Source organism: Ammospiza caudacuta, chromosome 1 (genome assembly GCF_027887145.1).
Source record: "Ammospiza caudacuta isolate bAmmCau1 chromosome 1, bAmmCau1.pri, whole genome shotgun sequence".
Taxonomy (NCBI): Eukaryota; Metazoa; Chordata; class Aves; order Passeriformes; family Passerellidae; genus Ammospiza; species Ammospiza caudacuta.
Genome location: NC_080593.1, coordinates 31,851,381 through 31,875,991, shown reverse-complemented (window position 1 = coordinate 31,875,991; position 24,611 = coordinate 31,851,381). Strand labels below are relative to the sequence as shown.

Here is a 24,611-nt window from a genome sequence, read left to right as displayed (position 1 = left end):
TGGAGAGATTGAATCAGTTCCTAGACTCAACTCCTGTCTGCATTTTAGCACAGAATAAAATGGATTGGATTAGGGTTGGAGCAATCCAGTGGTGAGTGTTACAGTCCTCAGTGTGTCAGGCTCTCGGTGGGACCAGAGACAGCAAAAGGACAGCTCATGGCATAGCTCCTATGGGCTGTGGGACAGTATTGGTGCTAAAGGGTCTCAGAAGCCACTGTGCAATCCAAGCCAGAAATGGATGCACAAAACCATCCAAGTGTCAGTTTTTTGAACGTTGTCGACTTGTATGCAGATCAGGGTAACCATGTTAGGAAGTGTTTTCTTTGTTACATTATTTTTTCTGTCATGATGAGAATTTGAATATTATTTTATCACATTCTGATGTAATAAATGGCAATGTTGTTCCTTACCTCAACAATGACTTTCTGGAATCTGACAAAATGACAGTATTGGCCAGGTCATTAAAGGCTGCTTATTTTTCTCTACCTATTGCACATAATTTAACAAATCATAATAACATACCTTTGAAGGTTGCCAATCCAAAGCACAAACTACATGTCATAAGTAATAAGGAGTTTAATTGTGATCCCTTTTCATAAGACAAAGGCAAATTCTCTGAGTTGCTTCAGTGTCTATGTGCTCATTAAAATCTTCCTAAGCTTATTAACTTTCAGGATCTGCTTCCTTGAAGAGATTTGGAGGAGGGACTCAGTCAAAACATCCCCAAGGCTAGTTACAATGTTTATAACTCTTGCAATTCTATTGTGTCACTATATTTGGTGTTTTTTCCAAGTTACAAACCTCAGAAGAAAATGCTGTTGCAAAATTCACAGTTCTCATTAAAAATGCACACAACAAAAATAACTTCTATTCTGCACTGTTTCACAAAAAAGAAGGCGTAAAATGAGTACACCCCAAACTCATAAATCAGAAAGAAAATGCAAAATATTTAATCTCTATCATCTCATGAGAAGACCATGTAGAATTGGCAACGGTTTGCTTGCCTTCAGTGACAAAGCACAGGAAAACTTCTATACAGTGATCTGGAGAAAACTTACTGGAACATTTGTATTGGAAAATGAAATGTCCAGGCCAGGGCTGGCTTAGTTTACTTTCTGAATACAACAGCTGACACAACTGTCTTTTCTGAGCAATGAGAGAAGGCCAACAACCAATTCAGTTATATGTTGTCTCCCCCAGCAGACACATGTAGGAAGATATTCACCTTTAGGCTGTCTAGCAAGTCCCTTTCCTTCCTTTAAGCCATTGTCCTTTTGACTGATATCTTCACTCCATCTCTAAGATTCCAACACTGTGGAAACAGAGACCTGAGGAGGAACCAGATCATTCCTGTCTCCAAAAATCTGGGGGCGTAGATGAAGACAAGTACATTATTCTACATAGGGCAGAGACAAGTTTGTATGCACATGAAAAGAAGCAGAGGAAATGGAAGGTAGAATTTTAGTTCCTGAACCAGGGAGACCGGAGGGAAAGTAGGATCTCATTTTTCATGATTCTCTTCTGTAGTGCAGGAGGTTTTCCTGTTTCTGTAGGATTCTTTTCTGGATTGGTCCAGCTATGGAACCAAGATCATTCTTCTATCTGTAAATAATAATAATAGAAATATTTTTGATCTTTTATGCAAACTTAGTACCATATTTGCAATTGGTGGTGGCACATTATAATCTCATTTAAGTATAATCTAATACGGTCTAGTAAAGTCTCATTCTAGGACTTGAAATGAGTAAATGCCTTGAGATTAGATTGGCATTTCTGTGGAAAATGTAATTCATTTATTTTTATTTAGAAAATGTTTAATGAATCCATTGAATGTTAAACGAATCAGTGAACCGGCCTTACTAAGAAACTGCCTCCTTTCTGCATTCTTTTTAGAAGAGCAGATAAACAGAGGTTAGAGCTCTAAGAATCAAAGCAGAAGGTAACAGAGTGACTGAGCTGCTCCCTCAGGGGCAGCATGGGTGCAAGCCACATCAGAATCACCATGTCACCACAGCCTACCTGCCACCAGGCAGTGACAGGCAGCTGACAGCCTGATTTCAGAGGGTGGATTCCCCTGGACAGCAGAGCTGAATGTCACAATGCCTGAATCCCTCAGAGCATTTTGCACTTGGTGCTTTCCCCAAATCTTAGGACTGTGAAGCTGAAATTGTAGGTCACAGAGGTGTTTGCTTCACACAACTGCTGCTGGATGGGACTCCGAGGTTCATCACAGTAGCTCTTAATTGTGATAAGAGAAGGAGTGCACATTCCACTATTCACTACTAATTTGTCTACAACTGGAAGAGGACATTACCATTAATTGAAAAATTACTTTAATTTCTATTCTGAGTTCAGGGATTAAAGTTTTTTTCTATTTGTTTGTTTGTTTGATATTTTTGTTCATTTGTTTCTTTTTGCTTTTGACAAATTTTCTGGATATTAAACCAGAGATAATGAGGTTAAGCATTTCTTTTACATAATAACACATTCTTCCCAGCCTCTTCCATCCCCTTCTCCTCCTCCTCCACACTTTCCCTTTCTCCTCTGCTCCACACACAGCTGTCAAGAAATGCCACTTTTAAGCTTGCAAGGGATAAGCTAAATTACATCCCTCTTTCTCCATCACTCACCACTGTAGTGTAATTCCTAACCTCTAAGAATAAGTATTTTCTGCTTTATGCTCATTCATGTATATATCTGCAAGTTACATGCCCATGGACCACATGCCTAGGCATAAACTATTGCTAAACACTTTAATTACAACTAAAATGTGTTTTATTAACAAATGCAGACTAAACTAAAACAAACAAAAACCCAAAAAACTCATAGTAGGATCAAAATTCCAAAGACCTACTGCAAATTCTACTGTTCAAGCAGTGGAAAAACAACACAATTACATGAAAGGGCTTGTGGAGAGATTGCTTAATGCTTGATGAACATGCTGACCAAATACACAGTCCTCCTACCTCTGTCTCCCAGAAGTATCTGAAAGGAAGAGGACAGATGTAGTCTTCCTGATTTTGGGCCATCTCAGAGAATGGGATGACAGATGTTGAGCTATTCTTTCCGTGTGGGCAGGAACTCCTCTCTGTCAAACAAAGAAGATTGACAGTCTCAGAGCCCAGTTTATTTGTATAAAAAAGCCAGCTGCTTCTTAACAGTTGAAGGCAGTATTCCTAGCATAGTGAAAGTAGATGAATAAATTAATAACTACTAACATGATGTCTGTTGAATGATTCTGTGGAAACAGTAATTCCACAAAAATGTAGCATAGACTTAATGTCACTTTTCCCCATGGAATGAAATGTGTCTTTACTACTGAACATACCAGGTTCCTAAATTTGTACTTGAAGCCATCCTGAAATTTGTGCAAGATCTAATTAATGCTTACTGCTATCATATATAAAACACTGACTGCATCCTAATAAAAAATTACTTTAAACTTTCTGCCTGTGAGAGAATTTTTTGGTGTAAACAGATTTCTAATCACCAACGCATGGACTTCAGCCATTTCAGAAAATCCATTTAGCATTTGATATCTCTTTTATCTACTTTTAATATAGCATGACACAAACTGATATTTAAAGGGTCGTTCTTTACAGCACAATCCATTTTTCATTAGCCGAGAACATTTGAGGGGGAAAAAAGTAGTTTATGCCATGAAAGTCAATTTTGAATCGCAGCGTCTGAAAAACTGAGTCCACATACAGGCTGCGGTGCGATCACACACCTTTCCTAGTCACTGGGTTCTCTCCAGTTAGCTACCATCACGCTGAACCCGAGCACGAGGAGGCGGGTGCTTTACCGCTGTCGCCGTGCACAGGCTCTGTCGCTGCGGAAGAGCGGGCTTTGCGCTCGCTGCGCCGCTCGGGCTGGCGGCGGCCCCGGCCCCGCGCGCTGCCGCCCGTGCGGGCGCGGCTCCCGCGGCGGGGGCGGAGCGGGGCGGGCCGGGCGGGGGCCGGGCCGGCCCGGGGGGCGGGCGGGGGCCGGGCGGGGAGGGCCGCGCCCGCCCGCGCCTTTTGTGCGGCGCCCTCCCAGCCTGTCAGCGGGGCGGCCGTGATTGAGGGGGAGGCGGGGAGCGGAGCTCGGGGCAGCGCACCGGGGCCGGGCCCGCCGGCTCGGGCTGCCCGCAGGCGCTCCCCGGGGATAAGGCGCGGGTTGTGGCGGACGGGCTGGGCGCTCGCTCTGGGCGCGCTGCGGGGGCTGGGCTTCACGTACAGGTGCGGTGGCCGGTGTGCGACACTGTGATTTGGGACAGCGGGGCTGCGGGTCGCGCAGGTCACGGCCGCGATGTGTCAGGGAAGCCCAGGCTCTCTGCCGGAACTCAGGAACCCCTCCCACAGGGATAGGGGTGTTTCCCCATCCGTGTTTATCCCTGTGTTGTTTCCAGCTCGGGGACAACCCTCTATCCCACTGTGGCCAAAGTCAGTACTTGCATCGTTACCATTTATTCCTTCCTGCTATGAAACAGGCCACTATAGCAAACTTTGTCTGAGACTGCTCAGTGTTTGAAGAACAATTTTACGTTTGCACAAAAATAAGCATCTTTTCATAGGAGCAATGAGTTTTTCTACCAGAAATCATTCTGGCCTTTTACCATACAGCTCAGATACAGAGCAGTTGCTAGACAATTAGCTACACACCCCAGGAGCAATGGTGTTGGCTTCTCCTTGTGCAGCATCACTGCTCTGCATCCAGTGGATCTAAAATCTCAGTCTGCACGTTCTCTTTGGACTCGGTCTCATGGGATGCAGCGTTGTCACTACTTTGGCCGTTTCAAGAGGCCACGCTGCATCCTGACCAGCAGAGCTCTTCCCCTTCCAGAGGGATGTTTATCTTGGGTTCATTACGGTGGTGACCCTGAATCCAAACACCAGCTTAAGGCATTCAGAGCCCTCCTGCTGGTTTAAACCAAACTTGCCTGTCCACAACTGCCACGTGTACACAAGGCACCCTCTTACAAATGTTGCAAGAAATAGGGCAAAGGTTCCTACCCAAAGAGAAACAGACCCATATTTTGGGTCCTAATGGAGATTGACCCTTCTGAGAAACCTTCTGGGTATCTTAGGCCAACATGATAAAATAATCAAAGTAGATCTGATCACCTGGACAGACACAACACATGTCAGACTGCTTCAGTAGGGTTATTCTCCTCCATCACCTCACACGTGTCAGGAGTGAAAAATTCATCCACTGTGAGTGTGGGCAGAGTGAGGTTAAGGAGAACATTACAAGGGGTAGACATCCTGGATAGTTGCATGAAGGGTAATGTATCAGCTCGGAGAAAAACACCTTGCCAACACTAGTTGTGTTCCCCCAAGCACAATCCCAGTGGGTGACTTGCCTATTCCCCAAGTAATAGGAAAAATAAATTAATCTGCTGATGAAAATATAGAATATCATACTCGTGTTTCCAAAGGTTGCTACTATATGTAGTCAATGAATGTGTAATAAGCTGGCATGAAAAAGTGGAGCCTCTTGAATTTTTTTTTTTTAAATGGCAGGTACTTGGTGTATTCTTGAAGATGTGAGCAGAAGAATCGTGTAATGTCATGGATGTGGAGGCGTTGCCAGCCTATCTCTTCGGGGGTGGATTTATGATGTGGAGGAAAGCGGGAAGAATTTACCGAGGTGGTTTGGATCCTCGGAGAAGTAGGAGGAGTTCCCCCCCCTACAAAAGTAGCCCAAACCGGGAGGAACGCAGAAACCCCGGGAGGCAGGGCTCTCCCTCCGGGCTCAGCCCGCCCGGCCGGCGGCACTCCGGGAGCGCTCCGGGGAAAAGGCGCCTTTCCGCCGCCGGTGTGCGGGAGCAGCGGGGCTGGGCAAGCCCTCGCTTCTCACACCTCGCATCTGCCTTCGCCTCGGCCACTGAATCCCTCTTAAATGTATGTGCGTACATACATGTACGCACCGCTCGCCTCCGCCGCATCGCCTTAGAGGATGTTTACCCAGAGAGACGGCACTGCCATAGCGCTTTATTGCAATATAATGCGCCGGGGGAAAAAATAGAAGGGGCTCATTATTGCGGTTGATAAACATGGGAAAAGCACATGCCTGACCTTTCATTTGTACAATTAATTGTTCCAGCAGAAAGAAAATGAGTCTTAATTGTGCACAGCTTCCTAGAGGATCAGCTGTGTTTGCTCCTCTGCGTTCTGAGAAAAACGCTGTGAAGTTTTCCTGGAGGCTTTTACTTTCCACTAGGGCAATAACAGGAAGAAAGAAAGATTTCTATGTCTCACCCCTCTTCTGTCTCAAAAAGAAAGGATATTGAACTATAGCCATATTTCAGTGACCTGCAGCATTTCCTTCAGTTTTGTAAAACGGGCTTTTCCGCTTGTCCAGTGCTATTTCGCCCCCATAATAAGGAAATTTTTAATAATGCACAACCAAACTCCATTTGAGAGATCAAGGGTTAGCCCAGAGCTGCACCTTAAACCCGAGCTCAGAGTTTAGCTGTCAGATCACGTCGATAGCAGCGGGTGGGTGGTCAGGGTTAGGAACGGGACTTCCCAAGCCCTGCTGTGCTGGTGTCCAAACGGGGTGTGAGCTGCTTGCGGGCTCTGAAGGGGCCGCTTCCTGCGTCCTCCTGCAGGACTCTCGGCATCCAAAGCCTCCCTCGGGAAGCGGACCTCTTTGGTCGGTGACTGGGGACATCAGCCACGGCGAGCGGAGGGACAGAGCGCCGCGGAGGGGAGGGAGGGGACGCGCCCGGGACGCCCTCTCCGCGCCAGGGGACAGTGAGCGCCGGGGCCGCGGGATGGACCGAATTCCTCCCACAGCACTGACAGTCCCGCCGGCCCCGGGGCCTGAAGCCCCCGGGAGAGCGAAGTTTTGGTCCTTTAGAACCGCCGGAAAAGCTCTTTTGTCTGGCCGCGGTTGATGATTAATAACCCCCGGCACCGGTCCTGCCCTCGGTGTCGTCCCTGGGGAGCCGCGGGGCTCAGCCCGTCCCGTGGAAAGGGATCGAGCCCTACCCGGGGCGGGTGAGATCCTGCCTCGGGAGTGTGACCGTCTCAACTTCTTACCGATACCGATTTTTAATCTCTAAATCACAAAGGGACACATTCTGTGCTCCTTAATAGAGCACAACGTCCATTGACTTCTGTCCCATTGACTTCAATGGGAGTTTCGCTCCATTAAGGACCGCAGAATTTGGCCTAAACTGACCGCAATAATTTTGTTGCCGGTAATGGAGCTTCAAAGCCCTCTCTAATTAGCCGACGAGCAAGAATCGTTAGACATGCTGTACAATTCCGAGTGTGCTACGTGGGGGCTACGGAACAGCTGAGCAGTCCCCATCAGACCGGGAGAAGCTTAGAAACCGTGTTCGGAGAAAATTCCGGCTTTCCGGAGACAACCTGGGGACAAGGGTGTCTGACCAGTCACTTAATATCTGCTGCGTTAGTGTCCGAGCCTGAGGAAAGAGACGCTCTGAAAAGTTATGAAAGATCTGATCTTACACTCGGGTTTTGCCCCCCTTCGAAGACGCATTTAAAGAATCACAGTGTACGCTGCTGCTCCTATTTATCAAAGCTAAACCAAATTAATTGTGTTTATCCTTAGCCCGGAGCACTCCTAAGGAGTTACGCTAAATCCCCGAGCGCCTGCGAGCAGTAAGCAGCTGCAGTTTGGGCTGGGATGATCTTCACTACGATCAGGCACCTTCACGTCTCGCTTTATGACTAGCACTTTTCTCAGTACGGGGGCGGGGGTAGAGGGGGAAACACAACAGAAACAAATTCAATCCACTTTAGCTGAATTCATCTGTAAAGGCACTTTCATTACACCACACTCCTGGGCACAAACTCCTTCCTCAATTCCGCAGCTGTAGATCCAGCAGCGTCAACAAATATTTCGCCACTATTTAAATTTAATAACCTGATTGTTATACACATACATTTAAATCCCTGCAGACTGTCTATTACCTGTAAATTTTAAACTGGAAAAAAACTCGTTTTCCTCTTGAGATCAAATATTGAAGTAGTGAAAATGGAGTAAAGGCTTGTGATCCTTCAAGGTGAAATGAAGAAAGAAGAAAATAATAGTTGTTAAATAGCATAAACTTATAAGGCGATTCATAACATTTTCTCGACGAACTAACCATATGAGTTAAGAAAAAAACAAACCACACTTCTCGAAAACTCTAGGCATGTCCAGTATATTAGTCATCTATGTTTTTTAAAAAAAATGGGTTCGGAAGTTTTGGTCAATATTCTAGGCAAAATATGCTCAACAGATGATAGTGGAGATGCAGCCAGAAAACAACTCCAGCTATTTAAACTGCCAAATGAGACATAAAGCTGCATTGTAAAAATCATCTGGAAAACAGGTTTTCCTATTGAAGTCGCTATGTGTTAATTACTGTGATCTGGAAGAGCTCTGTATCTAAACGCCTGGAAGCCGACTTTCACCCCGCATATGTAAATGAAGAAAGTGCTGAATCTAAGCCAGAGGGTTCATGTTCGGATTCATTTCCGTGCATGCCTAGACATTAATATGTGTTCATGTAGGGTTCGTACAGTACGAGGTGTTATTTCCTTATAAAGAAACACCAGGTCTCGCTTTCCATTCTCCTTACAAAATTATTCGCATTATTTATGCTACATTGAGCGATCTAATTTCTTCGTGATAGTCAGCTAATTGCTCTGGCAGGTAATTAGAAGCGGTTTACAACGCAAAGGGCTTTTGCGGTGGCCCTCGGATTATTAAGTTGCTCTGTAAATTATACCATATTTGCCGAAGAGAGGGAGGGGGAAGGGGCTTTTGAGAAGTTCTTCTGCTACGATCAGAGCTGAGACACGTCCCTGTCCACCCCCCAACACTTAAAAAAATGGGGGGAGGGGGCTCTTCCAGGGCTCGGAGTCGAATTATTCTCAAGCACGCGATCTGAAGCCCATTTTGTTCGTGCTCACTGGTCCAGAATAACTTGGCCATAATGGCCGGGAATGGGCCAGGTCTGCAGCAAGCTTCCTGCGCCCTGGCAGCATCCAGCAGGCATGTGGGAAAAGAATGGCTTAAATGGGGACATCTGTTCAGTGTTGCTCATCTCGCTCCTGCAGCCAGGTCGGGTTAAGAGAATAACCTGTTCACCACCTTGCCTCCCTCCCGCTGCTCGTCTGCCCCCCTCCCCCGAAGTTAATAAGGCTGCTGGGGGAGGAGGGGGGAGAGGGAGCGAGGGGGTGACCTAATTGCTCTGCCATATAGGCAAATAACGACAGGGAAAGGTGGCAGCTACATTGTAAGAGGAACAGTAAATATATCAATATTAGGGTCTCTCAAGTCAAATCGCAGGAGTTCTGCATTCAGGAGACGGCTGTGGTGCACACTGAGTGTGTGAACGGACGAGGGCAAAACCTTCCTGGCACAGTGCTTCGGAGGTACGTCTTTCCTGGAAGACCAGGGCGTTCTTCCACTCCACAAACAGCAGCAAGCAAAAATGCTTTAATTTTTTTTTCCAGATTGGCACTTCTGTGCGGTTGGGAGAACAAAGAAATACATACGTACATAATACATGCATACATACAAGCGTAGAAAGCTTTCCTTTTCTTCTGTGTTCTCCGTAGGCTACAATTTTAAGTGTTTTAGGATTTGCATATGCGTGTGTCTGTCACGCACATTCATATACGCGCACATATCCACAGGCGCCCATGTGTACATACATTTATATATTTGTATGTTTATAAATAAATAGCATGTATTTCGGGGCGTGACCCAGCTTCAGGCAGCCTGTTTAATGGGAGCGTCCTGTCTTACACACCGATTTTCCAAACGGTTACTATATCTTGGCACCCTCTTGAAAAGCTTGTACTATGATTTGAACACGTGTGGTTAAACCATCGGACTCGGAGCATCTCCTAGATTATTTGTAATTAAGCACAATTCCCAAAGTAACATTTATCTTCCCGAAACTGCGATTGCAATTGTCAACCGTCTGGAGGAGGCGCGGGGTAATCTGGAAGCATTACCTCCTCTCCTAACGGAGCAGAATGAAAAGAAATCAATACCGCTGAGGAGAAGAATTTAGTAGTTTTTAACTGTAAGTGGTGCCTGGGAGAAGGTGATATATAATAGGGAAAAAAAAAAAAAAAACACCAGAAAGCAGCTTAAACAAATCTATTCTAGGCAGGACCGCAGGAGCGGCGGCGGGGGCTCCGCGCTGCGCCCCGCCCGGTGCCGGCGCGCTCAGCCCGGCGCTCGCTCTCCCCGCCGGCGCCTCCCGGTACTTACATGACCGCCCAGGAGCCGATGCGAGCACAGCGACAGCGTACCGGGAGAGCGGGGGTGGGCCTGGGGGGGCGGGGAGGGCAGGGAAAGAAACGGGGAGAAGAAGGAGGAGATGCGGATCGGATCAAGGCGCACACCGGCGATGTAAACAGAGTGGGTGTGAAGGTGCCTCTTCCTCTCCCTCCCCAGGCATGCACACACCAGCATGTGCGCGGTGTCTTCCCGGCTAATTTAATTACAGGGACCCTTCCGAGACACAGCTAGCTGCTTTTTTTTTTTTTTTTTTTTTTTTTTTTAAGCACCGATCCAGACAAATAAATAAACAAACGAGGAAAGACGTCGAAGTGAATCGCGAATCCCGTCCGCCGGCTGCAGACAGGTCGGCGTGTCCCCTCTGCAGAGAGAAGCCTGGGCTCTGCCGGGCCCCTCTCTCCGCCGGCTGCGCGGAGCAGTCAGGCCGCCCCAGGCTGGGAAACGCGGGCGGGCAGCGGGACGGGGACACCGGCAGGGTTACCGGGTAGCCGGGGCACGTTTACACCGGCAGGGTTACCGGGTAGCCGGGGCACGTTTACACCGGCAGGGTTACCGGGTACCTGGGGCACGTTTACTCCGGCAGGGCTGCCGGGTACCTGGGGCACGTTTACACCTACGGGAGAAAAATCCCACACAGGCAATAGGAGGAGGCAGCGGCGCACACGCACCGTCCGCGCTGCGCCCCGTGCCCGACAGGGAGCTCCGCTCTCCACGAAAGTGCCCAGTGAGGCAGGGAGGGAAACGTCCCAAGCGAAGCACAGCAGTGCAGAGGTGCAGGTAGAGCTTAGAGGAAGACATTAACCACTCTCTCTGCTCAGTGACCGCCAGGCACAGCACGGTCCTTTCTGGCTGGTGGCCGTTTTGTCTCGTTTACGTCCCATTCCCCTTTCTCGGCTCCCCGAACAAGCCGAGCCCTTGTGCGCCTGGAGAGTGGTTTGTCACCTCTCCGTAAATCTTCCAGGTGACGGATTCTAGCTGAAGGTGTCGGGAGAAGGGGACACCTCCTGGCCCCCACCTACCCAGCCCAGGGTAGCAGGTACGGGGCGGTGGGGCAAACACGGGGGCAACGCAGCCTTTTCCAGAGCACGGAGCCCAGCGAGGGCGAGGACAAGGCCCCCGCCTAGAGGCTTCCCCGTGACCACGGGAGCGGAGCTAGGAGCCGCTGGACGCCGAGGAGCGAGGCTTCCCCCTCGCTGGACACTTGACAGACGGCGGGAGCGGAGCCGCACCGCCAGGGAGGCAACAGGGGAGTCTGGCTCCCACCCGTGTGCCCCTAAATTGGCGCAAGGGTGGCGTGAAACGCTTTCCCTCGCTAACACGGACATTCAGCACACGGCGTGGTCAGCCCGCAGCTTAATCTTTCCAGATACGCCCTTTCAAATAGCACAGACCTCTGTTTCCTCAAAGAGAAATCCCCCTCTACACCCCGGTAGCGCTGTCTGTAGACAGGCGAGGACCTCTGGTGCAAGGGTCTATCCATCTCTGTCCGCATGCCCGTCGCAGCGCGGAGAATCGGGGTATGCTCCAAGAAAATCCACCCCCCTTCCCGAAAGGTTAGCGACAGCTATCGTTGAGTCTAAAGTTCCGAGATTGCTAATCTACATTGTAGGCTCAAGATGTTAGGTAGACTTGAGCAAGTTGTTCCCAGGATGTAAATTAGGTCCAAAAAGCTGTTGTCCAAATCGAAGAAACAGAGAAATTAATCTGGGAGACTATCCATCATAGGCTGTAATAAAGGGAGCGACATGGATGAGACAGATGATATGATTAAGGAGCTGTGGTCGTTTTAATTAACTTTTTGCTGTCCTGTAATGATCAAACTGGTCAACAGACCCGGTCAATAAGCATGTTAATATCAAACAAATAAAACCAGGGATGATTAAAAACCTCCTGGTTTATTAAATTTGAAATTCAAATGAAATTTATGCTGCAGATGCATACAGAATGCTAATAGATTTTAGCTTTATTGAGAGTGGATCCCACAGGTTTTCAAGAAACGGCACGAACATTTATCTCCTCCCGTACATTAAACTTCAAATGGGGGGGAAAAAAAAGTTTTAATTAATTTCTGGAAAACCTCTCTTTGCTGGCTCCCCCCCACCCCGCCGCCGCCCCCACCTGCATATTATGTTGATGTACTGCACCCTTAAGTGCAGTGGTCAATAAGGCAAATGCTAACAAAATTGTAAGCTTGCTTAAATCCTTTGCCCAGCAGGCAATGTATGCAAAGGAGGAAGGTTACAGATGTTTCCGTGGCCAATTCAGAAAATATCAGCTCACCGCTCTCAAAGTTCAGAAGCTGCTGCTTTTCCAGTTTCGGGGAAATTATCAGAGTAGCAGGAGGATGCCCACTGGCAGGAGTTTTGTGATTTCTGTTCTGATGTATTTGCCTTTTTTTTTTCCCTCCCTCTCGGCTGAGTTCCCTTGTAAAGACTCCCACGACTATTTTTACAACGAGTTTTTCAAAATTTCCCACACGGTGCTTTAAAGGAAAAGCGCACTGAAAATTAAGGATTTTCGACCCCAAATCAAAGGAGTCAAGGCAAGCATTGGAACAAACAAACACGAAAAGATCAAAAAAGGACACGTTTCCTCTGGGCAGACAAGTGCAGACAAAATACGGATGCGAATGGAAGACCCACCCGGCGAGGCTGTCCTAAAAAGAGATATATCACTAAAGGCTTCTACTTCCCCGGTGTATGGCAAAGTCTCCCAGACTTTCTGGGGCTGAAAGGAATGCGTGTCGATCTTTTTACCTAACCTGGCACACCACAAAATGCGATTTTGTGTTCATCTAAAATGTAATGCTCACGATGCTTGTTTTGCTCTTACGCTTTCTGATCTATGTCTTAATAGTTCCTCCCCATCTCCAGCAGATAAAGAAAGTGGAGATAAAAAGTTAATAAGCATTCATACAAGGGAGTATCTCCGGGAAATGTTCTTCCCCTCTTTGCGGGTGATAGTATTGATTAAATTAAATCCGAAATTTAAACAAGTGTGCGTTAGGTCTGTAAAATGAATATCATTATAGAAGGAGACCAAAGCAATGAAGTTAATTCTTTTTTATTTGTTAAACGGAGTTCCCTCCTTCCCCCACCCCTTCCTCCTTCTGGGCTGGCCTGTCACGCCTTCTCAACAGGCTAAAATCATTCAGAGCAGCTCGCAGAGAGAAACGCGACATCGTCAGCTTTCAGAGAAAGAAAGCAGTTCATTAATTTACTTCACTCTTACTTCAAAGTATGATAATGTACATTACTCCCTTGATCAATAGATATGATGTACAGTCAATATCCCCACGACACGGAAACGGGTCAAAACCGGAGCCGAGAGAAAGAGGAAAAACATCCCCTGGAAAGCTAAGCAAAGCCGTGGAAAACCCGCGGGGGGTGAGAGCACCTGGGCGAGCAGGGCCGGCCCGAGCGGGGTCCCGCAGGGACAGGGCGAGAGGGCTCTGCCCTTCCCCGCAGCCCCGCAGGGCTGCCCGAGGAGAGCAGAGCGCTCACCTTCGGGGGGACGAGGCGGCGGGAAGCCAGCCCCTGCTTGTGCCGGTGCCGCCCGGGCGGACTCCGCTTGTGCCACCCCTCCGCTAAGAAATCTCGCCTGAAAGCGCGGCCAGAGAGGGCGAGAAGGGAGGGAACGACGGGCAGCAGTGACCTAAAGTGTTCCCCCCCTTGCCGGCACAACGGGAGAAGAGGGGCTGACCAGAAGGGATCGGGAAGGGGAGAAAGGGGGGCTAGTGGAGAAACGGGATGCTACCGCTCTCGCCGTGCCGATAATCATAGTAAGACTGAAATTATTATGATGATCACGATGGTATAAAAATTCAAACAGAAACCGCTCCGAGGGGAAAAAAACCCAACAACCTCAAAAGCAACTGTTGTCAAATTGCGCACACGGCTGTGGGCTGGGGGGCTGATGGAAAGGGGCGGCCGGGACGAAGCGGCCCGGCCCGGGGTGAGCGGTCCCTGCGGACCGGCACCGCAGCCGCGCCGCTCGCCGGCGTGAGTGCGTGAGTGAGGTCATCAGCGCCGGCGGGGCCCGCGGCCCGGCTCGACGGCGCTGCTGACTTCACGCGGTCACGTCGGCGAGCGAGGCGGCGGTGCCGGGGATTGGCTGGCGGCGGCTCAGCGGCACTTCAAAGCCGGCGAGGGAGCTACAATTGTGGTGGAATGGGCGGAACTGATCATTGTATTGCACACCTCTAAAAAAAACACTGCCTCTGATTTATCAATATAAAAAAGATCCTCTGAGAGGAGGGCACTTTTGTGTGATGGCAACTTCACTTCTAGGGGTGAGTCTAAGGATTTTTTTCTCTTGCTGGTTTAATTGGTTTCTTTTTATTGTCGATTGGAGGGGGTTAAAATAACCCCTGTCTTGACCGGGGCTATCAGTCTCCTCTATTCAGCCTGGGTTTTTTTTTTCTTTTTTTTTCTTTTTTCTTTTTTTTTTTTTTTTTTTTTTTTTAGCTTAAGTACAAGTGAATTTAGGTGAAAAGAAAGAGTGAGAGGGGGGAAAAGGGGGCAGAGTCACTTTTCAGTGAGCAAGAAAAGGTTTTAAGGGCATTTGTAGAAACAACCTACAGCGCCTGGGCTGTGCTGTTCCTGTGCCCCCGAAGAAGTGGCTTTTCTTCTTTACATGTGACTGCTGGAAGAAAAAAAAAACAACAAACAAAAAATAATCCCAAACCCAGCACTATCGGGTTTTCTTTGCGTGCAATTTTTAAAAAAATTTGCAACAGATTGTGGCTTTTTATTTCCCTTTAAAATAACACAACCCACCGTGTCTAGCAGGTACGTTCAACTCGTGTATGCATACATATTTACATATGTTAAATTTATATATGTATTTCATTATCGTTGCTACGTAAATTAGGCTGATTTAAAGGACGCTTAAAGAAAAAAAAAAAAAAAAAAAAAAAAAAAAGCAGTAATTTGATAGTCCTGCGATTCTGTATTTAAGAAAACAGCCTTACTGGCCGGAGGGACGGGGACCAGCCATGTCCCGGGGAAAGGGAGCAGGCTCAAACGTAGCTGCCGCCGTGCCGGGGGCATCTTTAAAGCTACGGTAACAGACGCAACTTTTTTCCCCTCTCTTTTTTTCTTCCCCCTTTTTAACCCTTCCTGAGCTCCTTCGGGGGAGGGGAGTTGGATGGTGAAAAAAAGCCCCGGTAGGCGTTTGGAGGCAGAACTGCGGTGCCGGCCCCAGCGCAGGGATCCCCCCGCGGGAGTCGCGAAACTTAGCGCCCGGGGCCGGGCGGCGGAGCGGAGCGGGGCCGGGCGCGGAGCGCGGGGCGCGGGGCGGCGGCGCGGGGCTGCTCCATCCCTGACGCCGGCGGGACGGCGCTCTCCCCTCTGTGCCCGCAGGAGGAACCGCGGGTAGGCTCCACGCCGCTGGCCATGCTCGCCGCGACCTGCAACAAGATCGGCAGCCCCAGCCCCTCGCCGTCCGCCCTCTCGGACAGCGCGTCCTCCTTCGGCAAAGGCTTCCACCCCTGGAAACGCTCCTCCTCCTCAGCCTCGGCGGGCACCTGCGGGGCCGTGGGCTCCGGCCTCCCGGGCTTCGGCGTGGCGGGCGCGGCGCGGAACGGCTCCTCGGCGGCGGCGGCAGCGGCGGCGGCGGCGGCGGCCGCCCTCGTCTCGGACTCGTTCAGCTGCGGCGGCTCGCCGGGCTCCAGCGCCTTCTCGCTCACCTCCAGCAGCGCGGCGGCCGCCAGCTCGCCCTTCGCCAACGACTACTCCGTCTTCCAGGCGCCGGGCAGCGCCGGCGGCGGCGGCGGCGGCGGAGGCGGAGGCGGTGGGGCGGCAGGACAGGAGGCGGCGGCGCACCAGCCCGTCTTCATCTCCAAGGTGCACACGTCGGTGGAGGGGCTGCAGGGCATCTACCCGCGGGTGGGCATGGCGCACCCCTACGAGTCCTGGTTCAAGCCCTCGCACCCGGGGCTCGGCGCCGGCGAGGTTGGCTCAGCGGGCGCCTCCAGCTGGTGGGACGTGGGCGCCGGCTGGATCGACGTGCAGAGCCCCAACGGCGCGGCCGCGCTGCCCGGCTCGCTGCACCCCGCGCCCGGCGGACTCCAGACCTCGCTCCACTCGCCACTGGGCGGCTACAACTCGGATTACTCGGGCCTGGGCCACTCGGCCTTCAGCAGCGGCGCCTCCTCGCACCTCCTCAGCCCCGCCGGGCAGCATCTCATGGACGGATTTAAGCCGGTGCTGCCCGGCTCCTACCCGGACTCGGCCCCCTCGCCGCTGGCCGGCGCCGGGGGCTCTATGCTGGGCGGCGGCCCCGCCGCGCCTCTGGCCGCTTCGCCGCGCTCCTCCGCCCGCCGCTACTCGGGGCGCGCCACCTGCGACTGCCCCAATTGCCAGGAGGCCGAGCGGCTGGGGCCGGCGGGGGCCAGCCTGCGCCGCAAGGGGCTGCACAGCTGCCACATCCCCGGCTGCGGCAAGGTCTACGGCAAAACCTCGCACCTGAAGGCGCACCTGCGCTGGCACACGGGCGAGCGGCCCTTCGTCTGCAACTGGCTCTTCTGCGGCAAGCGCTTCACCCGCTCCGACGAGCTGCAGCGGCACCTGCGGACCCACACGGGCGAGAAGCGCTTCGCCTGCCCCGTCTGCAACAAGCGCTTCATGCGCAGCGACCACCTCAGCAAGCACGTCAAGACCCACAGCGGCCCCGGAGGCGCCGGGGGCCCCGGCGGCGGCGGCCCCGGCGGCGGCCCCGGCCCCGGCGGCAAGAAGGGCAGCGACACCGAGAGCGAGCACAGCGCGGCCGGCAGTCCGCCCTGCCACTCCCCGGAGCTGCTGCCGCCCCCCGAGCCCGGCCACCGCAACGGCCTGGAGTGACGGGCGGAGGTTCGGGGCCGCGGCGCCCCCAGTCCCGCCGCCCTCCCGGTGGCGCAGCCCCCCGAGCGCGCAGCCCTGCGGCGGGGACGCGGACACGTAAGTAGCTGGCACGGCTCCGCAAGAACAGCGCTCGGCCCCGCCGCCGTCCCGGAGCCCCGCACGGGGCTGGCGGTGCGGCCGGGCCGCGCAACCCCCGCCACGGGGGCAGGGGAGCGGCTCGGCAAGGGCGGAGAGCCGCGACCCCCCACGGGGCGGCCCCGCCGCCGCCTCCTTTCCCCTTCGCCTCGAGACGCCCCCGCGTCGTGTTGCTTTTAGAGCGGAAAAAACACCCACGTCCCCTCTCGCTTTGCTGCTGGAAACCGTCCCGCACTGCCTCCCCGGCAGAGCCGCGCTCGGTGCCCCGGCGGGGCGGGCAGGCGGGCCGGGGCTGGGCTGCTCCGCGGCGGGGCCCCGACGGCAGCGCCGCCAGCCGCGCTCCGGGCCCCGCACAGCGCCGAGCTGACCCTCGGAGCTGCTCCCATCCCGGTGCCTGCTCGGAGCCCGTCTGCTCCCCGGGACCGGAGCGGCAGTGCGCTTATTTCCCTTCCCTCATCCCCCCCCCCCCCTTTTTTTTTTTCCAATTTTAACAAATCGTTTACCTCCTCGAGTCCGAATTTCACTGCGTTTGCCAGCATATTTGTATAATTCTCGTTTGAGCAGGAATCGCGAAATGCGTTGAAAATAATTAGGTTGAAAGTCGTATATTTTTTTTTTAACTTCAGACAGATGAAGAAGAGCCGTGGGTTTCAAGCGAAGATGTATTTCCAATGCCAAAAAAGGGAGGCTGGGGGGGAATAGGAAAATTAAATATTTGTAAAATGCGTCTGAACCTATAGGTTTGTACCACTGGGAAATCGTTCTAGATTAGCTAACAATTAAATAAAACTCCACCAATATATCGGTGTGAGGTGCAGTTGTCCAGGAGACGATTTTGTATAGTATTTTTCTTGTAAATTTCTTCCAGTAAATATTTGAAAATATATTGAAGTACACTTGAGCTTTTTTTTTCTTTTTAATTTTTATTTCTTTTCCTGTCACGAGAAAACATTCTTGTTGCAGTCCTGGTTCACTGCATTTTTTTTTCCTGGACTCCTCTCTTGAAGTGTGCATCAAATCACTCTTCAGGATATAGGTTTTGCTTGAATATTAATTTAGCTAGGCATACAACTGTAATAAAGCAAACAATATTTGATAAATGTTGAATGACATTTAATTTAATGGAGCATGTACTTATTTGCATTTGCTGGCAGTTCAGGTATAGTTACGGTGAGAGTTCTCCTATATTTCATAAAGTGGGTTTGCCACAACCCATGTATTAAATAAACTGTCCAAGTGAAACTGAACTAACGTTGGCCTATGTGTATTTCCTGAAAATAATATTGATAAATGTTAATAAACCCTCCTGACACTACATTAGCGGTTTGCAATGCTGCAAACTAATTGTCTCATTGTAATGTTGAAATAATTTGGATATTTCACATTGAAATGAAAAGCCCTTCGCTGGAACATTTTAGATTTGCATTTTAAATGCATGAAATGTAATTGATTTTTATCTGTAATATTTTAAATGGTATTAATAAACTCCAGAAAATCATTCTACCTTAGGTCAGCCAGTTGTTTTTCTTCTTTGTAAGTCCATCGTTACAGTCAATGATTTGCTTTGAACTCATATGTCATGAGTTGTTCTCTAGAGTTTCAGAGAAAAGAGAATATACAACGAACGTAAATTTTAGCACATACTGAGAGCAGCTTTGAGGCATGAAAATGGGTAAGTTGTTCTGTTTCATGCTTTTTAAAATGCACCATCAGAGGAAACTAAATGAAAGACATTAGGTTTTTTTTTTTAGAAAATTGTTAAATTGCTTTTATCAGACTAATTTTACAGTGCCTTTCACAAATCTGAGTATGTTTGAGCAGCTGCTTTGCATATACCTCCTCCTTGAAATTATTTTTCACATCCCGCCAGATCCATTGTGAAAGGAGATTTAATATTGAAATGCTGAGGGTCATTATTGCTTTAAAAGACAAAAGAAAAGTGGTCCTCCGCTTTTGTTTTGAGGTGAGGTGGTTTTGCCTGGGGGCGATGCTAATTGCCGTAGCGAGCCGTAACTTCTTCAGGTCTCAGGGCTGGGAAACTTCGCGGTTGTGTGTGAAAACTCCCTTCTTGTTCGGGGGCGTTTTCCCCACAGGACCGGGAATCTGGGCAATTTCAGGGGCTGCGGGGTGCTGTCAGCCAGCCGGTCAAGCGCTGCCGCCCTTGCTGTGCCCTTTAAATCTTTTCCACAAGCTCCCCCTGGACAGCAATAAAAACACAATTGTGCATTTGCTTAGCGTTTTGGCAAAAAAACCCTAAACACCAAACCGAAACCAAAACCAACCCAAACCCAACCCTTCAAACTCCTAACACTTTCTTTTGCCACCTTCTTTGGGGAGTGGGGGGATGGGGAAGTGTCTGGAAGTCGTGTTGATTCTGTTTGGAAATCTGGCCTCATCTGTTACCTAGGGAAGTGATGCTCACTGTCGAGGTACTGAAAAATTAGGGCTAGAGCACGTAATCTGCATTGCAGAATGATCTTTAGTACACACATGTAAAACACATGGTGTTGGTAGTACCTTAAACAACAGGTATTAAACTGCGGGGCAAAAAAGCACAGACCAGTCAACTCCAGATGCATTCAACATTTTGGTCCCGTGTGGTGTAAGGGTTAGATGGGACTGTTAACAACCTCTAGAAACAGGAGTTGCTCTGACTGACTTTTTCTGAGCTGCATTCGGATTTTTCTTCATTACAAATGCAACCAGGAGAGGCCTGCAAAGTTTGCTACTGAAACAAAGCAACAGTTTGCTCTGAAATTTTTTTGTTTTTAATGCCATGTAAATGGAGTGGTGGAGCAGCACCTGATTTCCCCAGTGGGAGTGAGAGGCAGTGGTTATGTTACTTGGAAATTTTGGTCCTGATGAAATGGTTTGAGCACCTAGTAGAAAGGGTAATGGAGCAGAGGATGACTTTTAATAATGCTTCTCAAATACACACCTGAAAATAGAGTGCTATCAAAATGCTGTTGTCCAGGAACTTGATGGTTTCTTTAGGGCAGTGGTTGCTCCATCTCGGGAATGTCTGGCAGTGGGATAGAGCCAGCAGCAAAACTCATCCTTGGCTTGGGAAGGAGTGTGTGCTGCTGCTGTTTTGGAGCTGCCAGTTTGGATCCAGGCTGTGTGAGAACGCACATATTTTTCCTTTCTTTTACCAGCAAAACCCAGCACTTGAAGGCTGAATAGCTCCTTTTTGTAGTGGATTTACTTTTACTAAACCCTTCCAGATAAGGGCATTGAGTTGCTTGATAGGAGCCGGGAACTTGTCTCTGCGTTGTGCAGATCAAGGTAGAGTTAAACTAGTTTGCTGACCTGTGGGTCAAACCAGTGTCCATCAACTTACCTTCCAACTGCCTTCAGATGATTGTGGCCATTCCCGTTTGCTCTCTGACCTTTTAAGTCGCTTCCCTTCAAGCTCATAGCAATGTCTATCGAATTTTGTGTCCTGCTTTACCCATTATTCCAGCTTTTTATTGTCATTTTCCAGTTTAAATTTTCAATAGAGAGCAGTGACGGGAGATGTGTGGAGCTGAAGTGATGTAAAACACCACTTCATTTCTGCCTTCTGATGGTGCCTTTCCTGCTACCCTCCGCCTGTGCCTGACGAGACTAAGCAGCAATCAAAAGGTGCTGACTTCTCCTCGATTCCAGTCTAGGAATGCGAAAGCAGAAAACAAGAACTGAAATATCAAATGCTTTATTTGTGGATGGGGTGGCTAATCCAGCCGTCAACACGTTCACAGCTGTAAAAGTGATGGAGTAAGGATACTTGATGCAGCCCAACAAATCTTTCAGTACGAGTGGCTGAAAGTAAGTATGCACTTGCCAAAACCTGCCACATTTCACTTACATTCCGTGAAGCGACCTCTGGTTTATCTTTGCAAAGAAGGAGCTGGGAAAAGGTGTGAGCAAATTAGGTGTGCAGTTGCTCATGCTCTTGCCAGATTTATGATAGAAGCACAAAACTCTTTTGCTGTATCAGAATAACCTTATGTTTCTTAGAATAAATTGGGATTGCTTTCTAAGCTCACTCCATTACCCTTTTTTTTCAATCATAAAGATATATTAAAAATTACTCAACAATTCCATGGAGGAGAGCACATTTTGCAACATGTGCTTTAAAAAGTAGAACACTAATTTTTCACTTGTTATGGCATCGTTTTAAGCAAACTGTTTGTCTTTTGCTAAAGTGTATGGAGAAATTGTTACACATCAGGAAGGTGTGTATTGAGGAAAAACTGCGCTATTTAGGACAATTACTGTGTTTCCTGTTGTATGGTTTTCTAACTGCCACTTGGAATTACTTTTTTTAAAAAGGGATTAGGGAAATAGGGGATAATGGCAAGTGGATAGGAGCTTTAGTGGGGCACTTTAAATACAGAGTAATTCCATTTTACACTTGTGGATTTCGAAACAGACTGGAATCCTGTATTACTTCTTGAGAAGGGTACAATTTTTCAAGAAGCATATTTATATTGCCTGCAAGGCCCGGTGAGGAGCTGAATAATGGACCAACCTCCTGTGGAGTAATCTTGATTTTGGCAATCGGAGAATTCTGCTTTTCAGCCTGAGCGATAATGCTCTGCAAGGTGCAGAAAGCAGACGGGGAGCCCCGATGCTTGCGCTAAGTCGGTGTCCCCAGGGAGGGGACGCTGGGAGCAGCCCTCGCTCCCGGCTGGAGCCTCGGGGCTGCCCTGTGTGTCGGGGACGCAGAAAGAAGGCTTGTGAGTGTTCATCCCTTGTTATGGAAAGAGAGGCGCTTGGGCGGGAGGTTTCTTTTGAGCAGCTTTTGCTTCTGGGGCAATGTCAAGCCGCGCAAATTTCTTTTGCAGTGACGAGGAAAATAATATTTTTTAAAGTATTATTGTTGTTTTTATTATTGCCGGCGACATACTTTGCTTTACGCCCGTCCTCATCCCTTGGGACGGGAGGATGTGCATGTGCGTGCCTGCGCACCCAGCGCTGCTCTCCCACGCCTTACCGGCTCTCCTTCCGCTGGCAATCAAGCCGGCCCCCCGCACATCCCGGTTGCTGCTGAGCAGAAGGCTCTGCGCCTCGCCCGGACTTCCTCCCCCTCGCTGCACCGCAGCTTCTTTCGGGAGCGATTATCTGCCTCCCCATTGCCCCTTCCCCTTTCCCGCCCCGACACGGACGCGCTGGCGCGCACCGGGACAGCCGGAGCAGCCGCGGGCTCGCAGCGCCCCCCGGCGTGAGCGCCCCGTGGGCAGCGGGACCCCCGGGGGCACCGAGCGGCGCGGCGGGGCTGCGGGCTGGCCCGGACGGAGGGAGGGAGGGAGCTCTGCACGGCTCCGGGGCTGACCCGTGCGGAGCGGCGGGAGGCGCGGGGCTGGCCCTGCCCGCGTCCCGCCCGTGCTGCCCCGGCGTGTCCTCCAAACTCAGCGCGTTCTACTCCAAATCACAGCCAGGTCTCTCCCCCTGGACGAGGTGCCCGTCTTTCCCTCGAGGGGACTCATCGCGACACTTCTTAGGACGGTGGGCGTATTTTTTTGCAGAGTAAATGGTCCAGAATTCGTTTCTGCGGGCAGATGATCAGTTCCAAGCCTGCATGGGAGAATGAATCTCCGTGAAATCGCCTGGAAGGAGGTGAGATGGAGAAGGTGCCCGCGGCCACCTAGGCTCTGCCGAGCGTTCGCAAGCGGCTGGAAAAGGGGCGGCCGGGGATCCCCGCCGAGGCAGGACGATGTCCTTGTCTCGGATCAAGAGACGCTGGAAATGCAAAAGCAGCTACTAGGGAAGGATTGGGGATTTATTTTAAATGCTTCATCCCCGAATTCTTTGAAAGCTGCTGAGCGGGGGAGCTGACAGGGTGACAAGGGCTTTTGGCTGAGTTGCTAAACTCATTCATGTAGTTGAACGCTGGCTCGGAGACGGCTTTTTAAAATTTTTTCCCTTTTTTTTTTTTTTTTTTTTTCTCACTCGCGTTTGTTGCAGAAAACTCAGTCCCGAGGAGACGCTCCAAAGTACTTTAGTATATTTTTGTAAATTTATCTTCTCAGGGAAGCTCAGGTGTTCTCTTCACCGACTTGTGCGTGTGAAAGGCAGAAAGCGTGTTCCTGATAATTAAAATTGCTCCCCAGTTAATTAACGCTGCTCCCGGGTTTAGTTTTAGAAAGCACTTTTTTTTTTTTTTTAATCAAAATGTATATAGCATGTTATTAAATTCTTACAACCCTGTTGGCACCCGGGGGACGGAACGACGCAGTGACAACACAGCGGAATTGGCACAGCGGGCAAAGGTGTCCTCTCAAGGGAAAGGCGGCCGGCAAAGAAAACCCCTTCAGCCTGCGAATGAGGTGCTGAAGTCACATCCCCGCCGGCTTCCCTGCCTCCCACTGCAAGGAGCAGGCGGTCGGATTTTTAACTACTCGAAGGAAAATGTTTTAACACTCAGAACTGCAGGAATTTTTCTCTTTTCACTGCTGCTGTCCCTTCTTACACATCTCTCGACATTTTTAACCCCTTAGTGGCATTCTCTCCTCTACTTTTCAGAAGTTTAGCATTTTTATTTTTGGTTTTGTTTCGTGGTGGGGTTTTTTTGGTTTTTTGTTTGTCTGTTGTTTTTGTTTTTAGGTATTTTCATGCTCATACTCGAAGATCAGACATGGATGCCTGGCAACAGGTATGAAGATTTTTTCTCCATTACAGAAATCAACCTGTTGTGAGGATGCTGCCTATCCTTGCAAATCTTGCCTATTGCAAAAACATTAGCACCAAACTTCACTCAGCTGCCTTTTCAGAGCTGCCAAGTGAGTTCTGTGAACCTCTCTTTCCTCAGGGTGAAGGAGGCAAGCCACAATTATTTGCCAGTAGTAATTTTTGGTTTCTCCAGATAAATAAATATAAAGTGGGATTGATGAGCAGTGAAAGGTACTACATTTGATGCAGAGTTTAGGTGGGCAGTGCAAACAGGCTGCCCCAAGGAGGAAATCCCTACCTGGCAATAGATTGGTACCTGAAACTTCAGTAAGAGCCAGCACCACTGTCTGCTGTGTGTGTTTGCTTTGCTTTGCATAGTCCGACCATTACCACACTAAGAATGGGATTTAATTTGCTTGTCCATATACACATGAAAGGACAAAGCCAAACGGAGAAAACACTTGCCAAACACAGTTTTCAGTTGTGCTGAATGCAGCAGCACACTGCTAACTCTGTACAGCCATCTTCTGTGTTAGGACAAACACAGGTCTCACATTTTAGAGGGGTGCAGAGCAGGACTCCTTCCCTCCAGAGCACTGGTGTCACTCCCAGAACAGTGACACAGCCCTGGCCCAGCAGCCAGGGAGTTTATCAGCCTCGTGCACCAAGCCCAAGATTTCCAGCAGACTTCTGTTTTAATGCCCACTTTGACACTGGATC

The 24,611-nt window shown here is 49.8% G+C and overlaps 1 protein-coding gene across 1 annotated transcript; it reads left to right on the top strand.

The window, feature by feature from the left end:
- The first annotated feature begins 14,328 nt into the window (after window positions 1–14,328).
- Window positions 14,329–17,102, top strand: SP8 (Sp8 transcription factor). The gene is made up of 2 exons (XM_058817654.1): window positions 14,329–14,551; window positions 15,624–17,102. The coding sequence occupies exons 1-2, from the start codon at window positions 14,531–14,533 to the stop codon at window positions 17,100–17,102; spliced, it is 1,500 nt and encodes a 499-aa protein (XP_058673637.1). The 5' UTR covers window positions 14,329–14,530.
- Window positions 17,103–24,611: the final 7,509 nt, after the last annotated feature.

Bases quoted from the DNA above. Each gene is read 5' to 3' on its own strand.
- SP8 (XM_058817654.1), top strand. From the start codon at position 14,531: ATGGCAACTTCACTTCTAGGG. The intron at 14,552-15,623 runs GTGAGTCTAAGG...CTGTGCCCGCAG, and splicing joins TGGCAACTTCACTTCTAGGG to GAGGAACCGCGGGTAGGCTC.